Here is a 14785-nt window from a genome sequence, read left to right on the forward strand (position 1 = left end):
GTCTTTTTTTGTATATAACGCCTTTTTAATATTATGCTTGAATGTAATAGTTTATTTGCTCCAAATTGTCAAAAGTAACATAATACGGTGTTCTTAAAGTTGAGATAAAAGAAAACGTAAAATATTGAACATCAGATTTTATTAATACCGAAATCGAATTTCCATTTAAACTTTATGCTCAGAATCAAAATAAACCCTTTTTAACATTATTTTTATATTTTTTCAATATATGTATTTCAAAAATTTGGTTTACACTTTTTGACAGGTTTTAACTTATCTTCAGATCTCGATTATCTCAAGATCTCAGTTCCAGTGTCAACCAAAGAACTTCTGACAGCGGCAGTTATGTACAATAGCAAAACGAGGAAATTCTTTACCCGATCCATCAGTGAATCAACTGTCAACGTTCAAAATCTTAAAGTTAATCAAATCAATGGAATGTTATGGGGAGATTTTTACAAGAATGTTTTTTTTGAGATCAAGAGATCAATTTATAGGTGGGCGATTGATCTTATAATCAACAGTTGAAATTGACAACCTGCAAGCTGAATTTTTAAATCGACTTCCAACCAAAAATTTTTTAATGAGCAAAATATTACATCGGATATTTTGGTGTCAAGATTGTTTGCAAGTGATCTTCAAGTTGGACTTTTAAATGGTTTAGATATTGTACGGGACATTGCCAGGAAGGGGATGGATAATGTAATTAACTGTCAGTTGTTTTGTAATAAAAGCATCAATACAAAATTATTCCAATCCCATATGTATTTTTTGGTGAAAAGTCGTCTTAGCACAAATTCTTCAGCATAACTCTGCAGTTTTTATAGGACATATGAGTGATATGAAGGAAAACTAATATAGTTTTTTTTGGAAAAATATCAAGATACTGGACATATTTAACAAGAATATTTAAAATTTTGATACAATAATTGCAAGATAATCGCAAATTCTCTTGAAAAAAAGTAGATAAATTGTGATAATTTCAAATTTGTGGTTGAGCAATTCTAACTCTCTGATTTCGGTAAATTAAATGATTTTCAATCGAAGTTCAATTTGACTTTTTTTCACATACAAAAATCTTAAACCCAGGATTGTTTTAAATAACCCAAAATTAAACGTGTAAATTTAGCAGTTATCTAAATAAGTCAGCTGCTAATTTTCATAAGATTCGATAATTTGCTATCTTTCCACTGAAACTTAAAGAAAAATGTACAAACTAATTTTTAAACGTTTCAACTATTAACAATTTATTTACAAAATTAACAAGAACCAAGTAATCTATTAAACTTAAATATTTCATGCAATCAATTTTAAATTATGTACAAAACACCTAAAATAAATACAAATTCCTTAACAGCACCTGGTGAGTATAGATGATATGACGAGACACAATATATCGACTACAATTGATAGAATGCTTTTACCAATGTGCATTTTCTATTGCAAAGTAACAATAAATTATCATCGACACTAGCAATGCCACCCTTAAGCAATGGATATGCCATTTGAATATTCTTAAAATAACCATAAGTAAAATGTTTCCATCCTTGAATATATTGATATTTATATATATGATAGAAATCAATATCCTGGTCTGAAAGGACGAGCAAATAAATTCCACCATCAGAAAGTGTGAATAGATTGAATCTATCGATGCGGGTTTTCAATTTTATTATCTGATAGATGTGATACATGTGACAATCTTCGATGCTGGAAGAAGTTCCTGCATCATATTCGAATATAACAATCCTTTGACAATGAACACAACTTAGGAAAAGATGATAACTGCTTGGTGTTACTTGAGCTAGTTCGATAATGTCAAAGTCTCCGTCGATAACTTGGACGATTTCAAAAATTTGAGTGGCAGTATTTAGGTTGTAAATAGTTATGGAAGGGTAATTTTCGACCACAGTTGACACCACCAGGATTGTGTGAGAAATGAGTTTGAAAAGTCTTGAAACCTTACCCACGCCATCGGTTAGCAACTGCCAATCGCGAATGGTCTTTGAGTTGATGTCGATTTTTAAAAACCGAATTTCATTATGGCCTGCATACAAGTCAACACTATGGAACATCACAAACATATCAATGGCATTGTAGATTTCGACACTGTGCACAAGTTTATTGAGGATAAAACGTTTTTCAAAGTGCAATTCGGTTATCGTGATAAGGCTATTGGCATGACGTAAGCCGTTTTTACAGTTATTGTCAGCTGTTACTCGAATTCCATACTCATCTGCCATTACTGTATTCGTAATCGCCTTACTCAGGGATATTCGATTATGATGTCGAGACCATTTGACAATAGTTTGCTCTCGATCACAGTACTGATATCTGTTGTTATCAAAAATAAACTGTTCCTGAATCGAATCATTTCTTAGCTTCCATTCGACCAAGGTGCTAAAATCATAATCAAGGTACACTAATCTCTTTGAATTCAGGGCCTTGGTGTCGATAACATTTTCTGCTGATCTCAGATTAATTTGGATATTCTTCAGAGTTTGAGTATGCTGCTTGAAACTATCCTTGTATGTTTTATTTTCGATGAAATCTTTCAGTGGATTCTTTGAGGCTAACCTTGGAACTTGTAACTTTTGTTTAAAAGTGGCATTTGCTATCGACAATTTATCAAATTCATAGTTCTTATCGAGGAATATTGTTTTTCCATAACGTTCAACCAATTCAATACCGTTCAATGTTATAACCGCAGCTGGGCCTATGAGTTCAAGTTCACCTAAAACACTCTTTGTTCCAGTGATTTCTTGAAGAGTTGTAGAATTCTTCTGCACGACATTATCCAGCAAAATCCCATTTATCGATTGTAGATATATCTTTTTATCCAACACAAGTTCTTCAAATGTCAAATGACCAAAGATTTCTTGAGCCGGTCCAGTTTTTCGAACTCGATTGCGGAGTAAGAAATTCAAACTCATATGATCGATATTGGATAACTGAAGATTACCAGTAACTTCAAGACTATGCATCTTAACTGGAGGCCATACTCTTTCATTATAAGCTAAAAATATATGACTGGTTGGCATGTAATTTACCAGACCTTGAACTGTGAGATGTCCGAAAATTGGTGGAACTTGAAAGTCTATCGGTCCATAAATCAGCGATGGTCGACTTAATCGAAAAAGTGATGAGTTGAATTGCAATATATCGATTCTATTTATCAACTTCGTACCCAAATGACTCAAAGCTGTGAATTCAGCAAACTGTACGGGTTTTGTGAATACCTTGGTTGCCAAAATAACTTCTTCCATAGAACTGTTGTGAAATAGGCAATCTGTTGAAATGTGATTGAAATCGATATCTTTGGGGAAAATGTCCCTAGTACTCATTGTACTGATTAGAGGTTTTCTAAGCTTCACATTTCCCGTTATGACCTGATCATCTAAATGCCTTACAGCGTTAGCGAATAGATACTGCAGATCTAAGCTTTGCTGATCTTCACCCCAAGGCCAGTGAGCATTTCCAAGAACGTAAAGATTCTTCCAAGGCTTGCTTAGTATTGCATTAATACGATCTTGCATGGAATTGAAGTCGAACTCAAGGTTTCCATAGAGGTTCCCATGAACGGTGAGTTTCTTCACAACAACATCGGAGTTTAGAATCACTTTGGGAGATCGTGTATCGATAAATTCTAAGGTCGAGAAGCCATTTATACTAGGAACATTGACATTTTTTATCTTCAGAGTATCAAAGGTATACGATCCAGTTATAATTTGAGGCTCTGACTTGAGGAGGACATTTTTGAAGATATCATCGATGAGAAGATTATTGATCATTGGAGATCTAAGCTCGTTGGCTATTGTGAGCTGTTTACTAAATGTCTTCCTTCCATGAATTACAATATTTTCATTTACACGAACTAAAGATTCAACGTAGTTGTTCCAATTGATATTATTTATCGTATCCACGTGAAGATCGGCTTTAAATTCCATGCTTCCTTGAACAAAAAGATCCTTATGGAGAATAAGATCATTATTAACACCAATACGAATGCTTTTGAAGATCTTCTCGGAAGAAAACCCATTTAGGTAATTAAATTCCATGTTTTGAGCTTTCAAAGTCGAACTAAGAACAATAGTTCCAAAATGATCGTTAGTCTTAGAAATATCTTCAACTGGCAAGACACCATTTAGAAGATCAACATTTAGGTTTTTAGTGATTGTTGCCTCTTTTGTCACATGAATCGATTTAAAAGTCTTATTTCCCACAAACTTTACTGTTTTTCTGCTACTCGGGATAAGATCTTCAGTTCCTAATTGGTTTAGATGCTCGATTTCACCGTGATCAAATGTTAAAGTGCCCTGGAAAACCTTTTTACCCGAGATAATCATTGGACCTGTTGGTTTGAGAGCTATTTTATCTAAATGTCGAAGTTTGCTGCCAAGTTTTTCATCTGCTATAAGATTTCCTTCGATATGAGCCGAAAGGAAGATCAATTGAATAGGCTTGAGACTTTGTCGAGTTGTTGTCAGAAGATAGTCAGAAACAGGGTGATTGTTTAGATTCACAGTATTTAATATTGGAGCCGAAATGGTGCAGTCAATGAATGTTATAGGCAAGTTAAACTCCTGCAAATATAAAATTGAAGAACATCAAAATCATAACAAATCTTGTTCATTTACCTGAGAAGTCAATTTCAACCAAAAATTCTGCTTAATGTCCGCTAATATTTTTTGTTCGTCAACAAGAATTTCAGTCTTTTTCTGATCTTCAACGAAGAGATTGACCAAAGTTAACGAACCCTCGATCACAACCTTTTCAGTATAGGTCTGCTGTAAGTCCAAGACACTTGTCCCGAAGATATGCCTTGCCCGTTGATCATTCTCAGCAAGAATAAGATCCCCCGTAATGCTGACATCTTCAGCAACAACAGGAGCTAAAAAATATCGTTTACATTATTTCAAATGTTTGATGCTTTTATTCCAAAACAACTGACAGTTAATTACATTATCCATCCCCTTCCTGGCAATATCCCGTACAATATCTAAGCCATTTAAAAGTCCAACTTGAAGATCACTTGCAAAAAACCTTGACACCACAATATCCGATGTAATATTTTGCTCATTAACTAAGTTGAACAAATTTTTGGTTGGAAGTCGGTTTAAAAATTCGGCTTGAAGGTTGTCAATTTCAACTGTTGATTGTAAGATCAATCGGCCACTTATAGATTGATCTCTTGATCTCAAAAAAACGTTCTGGTAAAAATCTTCCCATAATATTCCATTGATTCGATTAACTTTAAGATTTCGAACGTTGACAGTTGATTCACTGATGGATCGGGTAAAGAATTTCCTCGTCTTGCTATTAGACATAACTGTAGCTGTCAGAAGTTCTTTGGTTGCAAGAATTTTCGTTGTCACTGGAACTGAGATCTTGAGATAATCGAGATCTGAAGTTAAGTTAAAACCTGTCAAATAGTGTAAACAAAGATTTTAAAACGAAAATTTGTTTTTATTTAGATTAATTTACCAGGAATAAGATCATTTTCCAAAATCAGATTTCCAACTTGAAGTGTCTTAACTTTAAGATTCAACGTTGATGTTTTGTTGAAATAATCAACAAAACCTCGACTAAAACGAGTTTTTCGAGATCCTTTCGAAATAGCTTCAAGTCTTTGACGAATTTGTACAGGACTTCTCAACTTCGACCCCACAAGCTTAACAATTCCAATATGTCCCGAAGATATTCGAATTGGGTTCTTGTAAGCAACATTCTGGGATTCACCGTGTATGGCTTTTTTGATTTCATCGAATGAATACTTTTGACTAAGAAGAATTTTACGCAGTTTTGCAATACTTTGTTCGAAGGCATGTTGTTGATGTTTCACTGGATCATTAAGGTCTGAAATATAACCGAAGGTCACACTAGGAAAAAAGTGTTAGAGATGTTTAAATACAAACCGTCAACATCATCCGGATCCACTGACACCGACCTTTGTTCGAATTCGATTTCGACAAATCGCAATAAAGTTGAATTAGTTCGAATATAGTTCAAAACAATAAAATGGCTTCCCTCTTGGTTGACATGTGTCAAAATTGTTGAAATATCAGCAGTATCCGTTCGAAAAGTTCCATAACACTCTAAACGTGTATTCAAATAAACTGAGACTTTTTCTTCCTTTAAGCCAACTAAAAAATGATCTCCAGCTGTAAAATGGCTAAAATTAACTTCACTTGCAGGTCGTTTTTTGTAAGTTGTAAATTGTTTATCGGCCATTTTGAAAGTTGTACATTTTGCATGACCTGTAGTACATGTCAAAAGGTAATTATTGTCTTGATATGTAAACGGGTGGACCAGTTTCGATATCAATTGCAAAACTTGAATTTGTTTCAAAGTCGGTAAGATGTTATAAGTAGTCACTGTAATCTATCAATACAATTATTTTCAGTATTTTAAATATTCGGAAGTGAAAATATTTATCTACCTTCGTTTGACTCCTTGACAATCGACTGGTTATAATATACTTGCTTCCTGGAGAACCAATAATTTGTATGTCTTGAACTGGAGGAATGTTTTTCTCTTCGATTGGATCGAAATATGTTTTTGACCATTCATAGGTGCTTTTTTTGAAATTAAGAAATTAGAAAATGTAATGCTATAAATTTTTCTAACTTACTTAAGTCGACTATAAAGCTTATTAAAATTCACCAAGACAATGAGTGTCACACTGTCTTCTGATGATTCACAAAGAAAAAACTTTCGATAACGTCCATGTAGTGTTATTTGTTGGATAGGATCTATTGTTGGTACTTCCGAAAAACTAAAGAAGCTTCCTTTTAGGATTGTTTCATTGGTAAACTGGTATACTTCTAAATGATCTTCGAGTGCAACAACAAGAAGGAATAAGTGACGCCATGTTATTATCTAAAAGAACAGACATTGTAATTGCATTAGATAAATAGAAAAATACAAAAGGGTGTTCTTTTTTAACGTCAAACGTATGTCAAAAATGTTATTGAGGTATATTTTTAAATGCAAAAGTCAGCTGTTTCAATTATATCAAATATAAATATTTTTTCGATAACACAGAGTAATTTTAACTCGTGTCGAAAACAACATTTACAGCCCAACTCTATGGTAAACGTTTGACGGCAAATGTGCCAAAAAGAAAATTGACGGTTGTTGATCAGAAATTAACTCTGAACTGTTTTAAGGTGACTTAATTATACATATCTCCTCCCCTTTTGATAGTTAAAAAGAGATATGAAAGAAGGACAGGATATTTTTAGATTTAAAAACTAGGAGAGAGTAAAATATAAGAATAAGTCACGCCTAAAATCTTTCCAATATAAACAACATCAACCTGATTGACTCTAGCAGGATGATTAAATATTTTAAGAAATCAATATCTGACAGCAGTCATCTGCAATGAAATGAAAGATTTATGTTTGTAGGGCCAAGTTCCGTCAAAAAATTTAGAATCACCATTTTTTTGTCTTTGACTTCAACTTCCAGAACTGACAGATCTTAAAATTTAATGTTACCAAAAACGATTTTAATTCAAATTTAAACTTTTGATGTACCACAGAGTTTTCCATTGGTAAAACAAATCAATTAATGTTGTATTTATGTGTCAAGCTACCAATTTGATTGATCATTTAAAATCTAAAGTATTTTGAAGATTTTTTTAGCAATAGAATTACATGTAAATCTGTACGCCTACGAATTGAATTTTAAGTTTAAAATTAATATGTTCTACAGGAGCACAAAACATCCGCAAAATGACAGACTTCAAACAAAACTAAATTCATTTACCAATGAGAAACTTCATTAATCTAGCTGATATTTGGCTGCTTAATTTTTTCTTTTTGGTTTTTCCATTGAAAATGTTTAATTTTCACAATGAATAATCATCACGTGAAAAAATGTAGAAAAATAATAACAAATTTTGTCAATTGAGTTTTAACAAATATACCTCAGCATCCAACAACTCTGATTCCTTCCAACCTCCTCCCAAATTGCCAATCAAATTTATCATCTTTGTCTCTCGTTCCAAGGTCAATTTATAAAGTTCATCTCCATGCAATACAAACATTTCCTGACCAGCAACATCTTTGATGATTTTCAAATTGGTTACACCTTGAATGTTCATATCGATGAAGGGCAATCGAAATCGCATTCCAAATCCTCTTGGGGCATTTCTCACATTTGTCACATTTGATGCAAATATCTGCAACCAAAAAAATAGATAAGCATCAATATTAAAACATAACGGGGTCTTTAATCATTTATTAATAAAAAAAAATAAAATTTACCCGGCTTTGAAGGCAAATTAATATTAATAGGCCTAGGTATTTCGCCAACATAGCTTTGAAAGGTTGGGTTTTTCGTTATTATAAACTTCTTCACTTATTCAAAAGTTTACAATATTATTTAAATTTTATATAAAAAATAAATACAAAAATTGATATTCTTTTTTTGTAAACTTGTTACACGCTTAAGAAGAAAAATATAAAGAAACAAAAAAGAAAAAGGGTTGCCACAGTGCGTGTAACAAAAAGATTTATTTTAAGCTCTTTTTCTTTTACTCGGAAAATTTAATAATTAAATGTAATCGATATATTAAGATGTCAAAATAAGTTTCGTAATTGATTGCCAAAAAAAAAATGGCATGAACTGTCAAATTCCTTAATTGATAAATTGCTACGATCTCTATAGAATAAAAATCATCTTAAAATAGTGCAACCTTAAAAATAGTGACATCTTTTAATTTTAACAAAACGAGATTTTTAGTTGGATTTAGTTTGATTTTTCAAATTAGTTAAGGAGTATAAGCCTCACAGTATCGCCTCTATTCTCCTATTTTAACATACATAGATGCAAAATAAACAAAAACTTCGTTTGCACAAAGAGAAGATAAACAATTAAACTTAAATAATACAGAATCAAATAAAAGACAACCTTATCTGTGACACGATAATGCGTAACTGTTTGTTGATGATTATGGTGTGATTGTTCTGCGACATAAAAATGTCTGTAAGTGAGCTCAATAATAAGACTTCAAAAGAGATTATGTCATTTTATAGTGAGCAACGCGATCAGTCACAATGTTTCCACACAAACTTCACCAAAATACTTCATCAAATTCCTCGAAAATCCCTGATCCAAATTGTTTACAATTTAGACTCGATGATTTTGGTTATGGCAAAGAGAAAGTCAGAGTTATGGCTTTGAAGAAAGATGGCCCTTATCATACGGTAAAAGAGTTTATTGTGACATCCCACATGAAGTTGGCAACACACAAAGAATACTATGAAGGTAAGTCAGTCAGGGCTGTCAGTTTGACTGTCAATATTAAACATTGTTTTGTTTTTTCTCAGCTGACAATACCGATATAATTGGAAGTGATGTTCAAGAAGTAAACATTTATCTACATGCTAAAAGACATGGGCTAAGTACACCAGAAGAGTTTGCTCTTAGTCTTTCACAGCATTTTCTTGACACTTATCCAATTGTCACTGAATCACATATTCGAGTTGAGGAGAAACCTTGGGAGAGACTTAATGGAGAACACAATCATGTTTTCACATTGACATCGACTGTCAAACGTTTTTGTGATGTTGTTCGGAAAAGAAATGGTAAGATGATAATAAGAGTTGAGAAAAAGAACTATCATTAATTTTGGATGTTGTTTGATAGAATCCGAGCCCCTCGTGATGAGTGGAATTGATGGTCTTCGAATAATTAAGACTGCTCAAGCTCCATTCGTTGGCTATGTAAAAGCCGGACTTCATACCGAAGGTGATCAACCTGATCGAGTTCTTTGTGCTGATATCTTTGCAAAATGGCAATATTCAACTTTGGATAAAATTGACTTTTCTACAAATTGGCATACAGTTACAAATCTTATTCTTAAAGCCTATGCTGGTGATCCAAAAACTGGCATTATTACGACGAGTGTTCAATATATTTCTTATGAAGCAGAGAAACTTGTTTTAAATGAAGTCCCACAAGTGAGTCGAATTACAACTATTTTGTTTATATTTATAAATCTTGTGTTTGGTTTTACTTAAAGATTTCAAGTATGACAGTTGCATTGCCAAATATAAGATATGCTGATTATGATTTTACTCGTTTTGCTGATGTCAAGCCAAATATTGAAAATTTGCAAATTTATCAACCCTCCGAAGTTCCCAATGGAATCGGATATTCTAAGTTAGATAGATTGGGTTTGAACAGCAAGAAAATCGAATGAAATTTTTAAGGAAAATAAATGCACAAGAATTAAAAACTTTAAAATTAATTGTTTTGAATTTCTGGATCTTGCGAAAGTAACTTCAATTAAAAACTTTAAAATTAATTGTTTTGAATTTCTGGATCTTGCGAAAGTAACTTCAGTTTGTAAGAAAAAACAAAACTATAACATTATGTACTGTACAGAATCAATTTTAAAAAACCTTGAAAATATCAAAATTTTCAAAACAAAAATATATTTTGTTTTCACTTCTCATTCAATTCAAAATTAAAAAGTTTACAAAAAATTTAAAAAAAAAATGCTTACAACACCTTTGCAACCTCATAACAGTTTAAACAACATTACGTCAAAAAATAGTTCAAGCTCGCATAGAAATATGAAAATTCTTTCATTATTGCAAAAATCCAAACCTTCAACTCATAAAAGGCAGAAAAAAAAGAATAGAAAAAATGGTAAGTATTGTTGCGTTGCTTTTTTCTTAAAGTGTATACAATTTACATACATAGATATCGCTGCGAACGTTCCAAAAGCAGCAGTGATGCTCGAAGTGAAACTTCAAAAAGCAATGCGTAAAAATGCCGACGAAAAACTACATAGCAATGAAGACCATACACAAAATCTCTTGCAAACCAAACAAATGCTTTCTGATATTCTAAAAGAATATGATCATATTTCAAAAGATAAAATCATTTTAACAACGGAAATACAAAATATGAAAAAATATTTATCAGAAATTCGATCGAAACTGGATCAATCGTTGGTAGTGCTTAATAAAAATACAACTCTTTTTGCAAGGAAGAAAGGATTAATAGAAAAACATATTTTCACAAGCAAAAAGAAGAGTAATTCTTTGAAAGGAAAACGTTCGAAGAAAGCAAATATTTCACCTGCTGATCAAATTAAACCTATCCTTAAAAATATTTTATTACTTTAAATTTTATATAAGAATGGAAATAAATTAAATTATAATACTTTTGAATTGTTTAATTTTAAAATGGCTACCATACAAAAATTTTCCTGGGAATTCAAGTATTCAAAATTTTAAATGTCAATCAAACGTCAAACTCAGTTAGCAAAAAATTCCAAATGCTTTCGATTTTGTATATATTATAAAGTTTTCAAACTAGCTTTCTATTTAAATTGAGCAAATTATTAAAAAAAATATAGTTTTTATTAACTGTATGTCGTTTTCCATGGGTAAATTTGGATTTCCTTCAAGCATTGATTTTCGTGACGCATGGAAATTAGAGTAACCATAGAAAAATATACTTTAAAGTCGGAAGAGAGCAAATCCCATAAGTCGGTCCTCTTGGTAGATATATTTCTCTTTGAGAGTAACTTCGAGTACTTCTTAGGAAGTGCGGTAGAGCTATCAATTTCCCAGCTAAACATTTTTTTAAAAACTTTGTTAGTATTGGTGCAAATTTGATCTTAGATCAAAAATAAATCAATTTATGTTACCCCATTAACTGCAAAACCTAGTGGAAATTTGTGCCTTGACAGATCTAGATCAAACATAAATTGATTTATTTTACTCATGGAAACCCCTAGTAGCGATTAATTTTTAAAAAGTCACCTAAACCGTTGTCGTTCAATCGGATGAGGACTTTAGTCAAATGTGAATAGGTAAAGGGCATGCCCTAGATTTTACATGAAAAGCTAATATTAAAAAAAGATTTTCTAAATGTCACTGAAAGTCACAATATTTTTGACAGCTACTCAATCAGACTCTCATAAAATTAAAAATCAACGTCAACCTGTCATCAAATGGAAACAAACTTTCTTAAATTTTCCAATAGTTCCAAGTTAAAAGATGAGTACTTTGAAAAGTAGTTCAAGTACACCCAAAGACAAAAATTAGAAAAAAAATACCTATTATTTCTGTTGTTGTAGGAATAGAAATGAAATTCCAAGAAACAAGATTAAATGTCAACCACAACTTTTCGGATGCTTACCTTTTAGTTTTGTTCTTCTCTAATCTTATTCAAACAGTTCAAAAAAAATAATTTTTTCACAGGAAAAGATAAACAAATAAAATTTCAAAGCAATTTCTGCGAAAAGATAAAATAAATCGTTAAAGAAGATAACATTTACCAAACCATTACTAACCTTTAGGCTCATTTAAAAAAAAGCATTGCACAGTCATTTTTGCAACATAACTCAAGTATGTTTCCAAAAAAGTTATACCGAAACAATTCATCCAATAATAACTCAAATCTTCCTGATCCAAAGTTTCCACAATTTTGGTTGGATGATTATGGTTATGGCAAAGAAAAAGTTCGAGTTATGGCTTTGGTCAAAGATGGATCTTACCATAAAATAAAAGAGTTCCTTGTAACTTCTCATATGAAATTGGCAACTCATAAGGAATACTTTGATGGTAAGTTCAGTCAACCAAATGTTTGTCAATTTTTTAACTATTTTATTGTATTTTCGCAGCTGACAATTCTGATATCATTGGAAGCGATGTCCAAGAAGTGAATATTCTTATGCATGCTAAGAAACACGGTCTAAGTACACCAGAAGAATTTGGTCTGAGTCTGTCACAGCATTTTCTAGACACGTATCCAATTGTTGAAGAATCACATGTTCGAGTCAAAGAAAAGCCTTGGGAAAGACTCAACGGAGAACATAATCATGCATTTGAATTGTCATCAACTGTCAAACGATTTTGTGATGTTGTACGGACAAGAAATGGTAAAGCAATCCTTTTTGTAACAAACCAAGTTTTCACTTAAAATGTCTGTAATTTTCTGTGCTATTTAAATTCAAGGTCAATTATTAAGTTAATATACAAATATCAAATTGACTGAAGTTATTTTTAAGAAAAAGTTAACAGAAATTGGGAGTGTTTATATGACGGTGCTTAAATAAGAAATATTTGGAGACAGAATAAGTAGTAATTCGATAAAATTATAAAATGTCAAAATATGTCCTATCAAATGAGTAAAATTGGCCAACTTCTTAACATCCTTGTCAAATTTGACAATTTGGTTCTTTAAAGTTGTTTTGAAACTTATATGTATATTATATAATAAATTAAGTATTTGATTTCAGATTCTGAACCTCTTGTAATGAGTGGAATCGAAGGTCTTCGGATAATGAAAACAGCACAAGCTCCATTCGTTGGATATGTCAAAGCCGGACTTCATACCGAAGGCGATCAACCAGATCGAGTTTTGTGTTCAGATATTTTTGCAAAATGGCAATATGGGACTTTAGACAAAGTAGACTTCACCAAAAATTGGCATCAAATCAAAGAACTAATTCTAATAGCATTTGCTGGAAATTCAAAGACGGGTATTACCACAACAAGTGTTCAGTATATTTCATATGAAATAGAAAAACTTGTCCTGAGTAAAGTTCCACAAGTAAGTTCTTCAGTTTCCCTTTTTTTTCTATTCCAAATGTCAAAAAGTCTTTTTTCTCTCATTAAAGATTTCAAGCATGGCAGTTACTTTACCCAATATAAAATTTCTTGAATATGATTTCAATCACTTCGGTGGATGTCAATCAAGTGTTGGAAATCTAAGCATTTATCAACCATCTGAAGAGCCATATGGAATTGGATTTGCAAAGTTGGATAGATTGTCGCTGTCGTCGTATGGAAGAAAGAGCAAAATTTAAATAACCTGTCAAAAATATATATGTACCTTGTAAAATAGATCTTTGAAGAAAGTGAAACTACACAAAATTCAATTTTTAAAAATATTTGAAGATGATATAAAATTTCTATTCAGAACTTAAATACAAATCAAATTAATTTGTATCTGGTCTTCATCTTTCGAAAGATAATTATTCGAATCAAAAAGAAGTAATTTCAAGTTTAAATACAAATTTCACTTTCAAGTTGAATAAACAAATCATTAACAAACTAACATCTCGTTGGTGTCATCTATTCCTTAAAACCACAAGCCTTTTTGTAGGTGGAGCGTAAATAAAGTCAAACTTATTACATTTCGTTTAAGTTTTGTGTGTTCATTTTGAAGCTCATATCGGTTTATTTTTAAAAATAGTGTATTTTTGACTAGTCTAGTATCAAGAGATGACATCTTAAAAAGTGACAGCTCCTTAAATAGCTGGCTATTCAAAGTGAAACCTCTTCAGTCCTGTGTAAACTAAAGCATCACCTAACAACCTGGGAGATTTTAACGCCAAAATTTGTAAAGAAGGCATCTTTGTTAGGTCAATCGGAAGACATAGCCAACACGACATCACATCTGGAAACGGACTCAGGCTTATTGACGTCCTAGGCGAAAAAAACATGGTGTTGAGTAGCACCAGACTCCCTCGCCCAGATATACACAAAGGTACTTGGCACTCTTGGCAGGCTCCAGGGCGGAAACAGGTGTGGAGTTTTTATAGAAGAGTTCAAAAGAAAACAACAGGAGCCCACAAAGATAAGGAGGGGAATACCGTAGTCAAGACGCAGTCAACGCTAAAAATCTGGAGAGATCATTTCAACCAGTTGCTTAATGGTGATGAAGTCAATGATTCCGCCAGCAGCAGCCACCTCAAATCCATTTGGTTGAAGATCTAGAGTTCCACCCACCCGACCACAGTGAGATCAAACTA

At 32.2% G+C, this 14785-nt stretch overlaps 4 protein-coding genes across 4 annotated transcripts; 3 read left to right on the top strand and 1 right to left on the bottom strand.

Annotated features, from left to right (window-relative positions):
- Window positions 1–1340: 1340 nt before the first annotated feature.
- On the bottom strand, window positions 1341–8243 carry LOC129950781 (uncharacterized). The gene is made up of 9 exons (XM_056062699.1): window positions 8229–8243; window positions 7931–8185; window positions 6632–6879; window positions 6440–6575; window positions 5916–6381; window positions 5485–5856; window positions 4952–5422; window positions 4638–4891; window positions 1341–4583 (listed from the first exon to the last, which is right to left on the bottom strand). Exons 1-9 carry the CDS (start codon window positions 8241–8243, stop codon window positions 1401–1403), a joined length of 5400 nt encoding a protein of 1799 aa, XP_055918674.1. The 3' UTR covers window positions 1341–1400.
- Window positions 8244–9038: 795 nt separating this feature from the next.
- On the top strand, window positions 9039–10269 carry LOC129952112 (uricase-like). The gene is made up of 4 exons (XM_056064554.1): window positions 9039–9273; window positions 9336–9593; window positions 9655–9968; window positions 10031–10269. The coding sequence occupies exons 1-4, from the start codon at window positions 9063–9065 to the stop codon at window positions 10208–10210; spliced, it is 963 nt and encodes a 320-aa protein (XP_055920529.1). The 5' UTR covers window positions 9039–9062; the 3' UTR covers window positions 10211–10269.
- Window positions 10270–10376: 107 nt separating this feature from the next.
- On the top strand, window positions 10377–11183 carry LOC129952004 (uncharacterized). Its single transcript, XM_056064415.1, has 2 exons — window positions 10377–10662; window positions 10717–11183. Exons 1-2 carry the CDS (start codon window positions 10509–10511, stop codon window positions 11142–11144), a joined length of 582 nt encoding a protein of 193 aa, XP_055920390.1. The 5' UTR covers window positions 10377–10508; the 3' UTR covers window positions 11145–11183.
- Window positions 11184–12371: 1188 nt separating this feature from the next.
- On the top strand, window positions 12372–14124 carry LOC129952546 (uricase-like). The gene is made up of 4 exons (XM_056065177.1): window positions 12372–12590; window positions 12650–12907; window positions 13268–13581; window positions 13649–14124. Exons 1-4 carry the CDS (start codon window positions 12377–12379, stop codon window positions 13835–13837), a joined length of 975 nt encoding a protein of 324 aa, XP_055921152.1. The 5' UTR covers window positions 12372–12376; the 3' UTR covers window positions 13838–14124.
- The last annotated feature ends 661 nt before the right edge of the window (window positions 14125–14785 follow it).

The sequence above is a fragment of the Eupeodes corollae genome, chromosome 3 (genome assembly GCF_945859685.1).
Source record: "Eupeodes corollae chromosome 3, idEupCoro1.1, whole genome shotgun sequence".
Lineage (NCBI taxonomy): Eukaryota > Metazoa > Arthropoda > Insecta > Diptera > Syrphidae > Eupeodes > Eupeodes corollae.

Bases quoted from the DNA above. Each gene is read 5' to 3' on its own strand.
- LOC129950781 (XM_056062699.1), bottom strand. The intron at 6,382-6,439 runs GTAGATAAATAT...TTGTATTGATAG, and splicing joins TGTCAAGGAGTCAAACGAAG to ATTACAGTGACTACTTATAA. The intron at 5,857-5,915 runs GTTTGTATTTAA...GTTATATTTCAG, and splicing joins GGATCCGGATGATGTTGACG to ACCTTAATGATCCAGTGAAA.
- LOC129952546 (XM_056065177.1), top strand. From the start codon at position 12,377: ATGTTTCCAAAAAAGTTATACCGAAACAATTCATCCAATAATAACTCA. The intron at 12,591-12,649 runs GTAAGTTCAGTC...GTATTTTCGCAG, and splicing joins TCATAAGGAATACTTTGATG to CTGACAATTCTGATATCATT. The intron at 12,908-13,267 runs GTAAAGCAATCC...ATTTGATTTCAG, and splicing joins TGTTGTACGGACAAGAAATG to ATTCTGAACCTCTTGTAATG.
- LOC129952112 (XM_056064554.1), top strand. From the start codon at position 9,063: ATGTTTCCACACAAACTTCACCAAAATACTTCATCAAATTCCTCGAAA. The intron at 9,274-9,335 runs GTAAGTCAGTCA...GTTTTTTCTCAG, and splicing joins ACACAAAGAATACTATGAAG to CTGACAATACCGATATAATT. The intron at 9,969-10,030 runs GTGAGTCGAATT...TTTTACTTAAAG, and splicing joins TTTTAAATGAAGTCCCACAA to ATTTCAAGTATGACAGTTGC.
- LOC129952004 (XM_056064415.1), top strand. From the start codon at position 10,509: ATGCTTACAACACCTTTGCAACCTCATAACAGTTTAAACAACATTACG. The intron at 10,663-10,716 runs GTAAGTATTGTT...TTACATACATAG, and splicing joins AAAAAAGAATAGAAAAAATG to ATATCGCTGCGAACGTTCCA.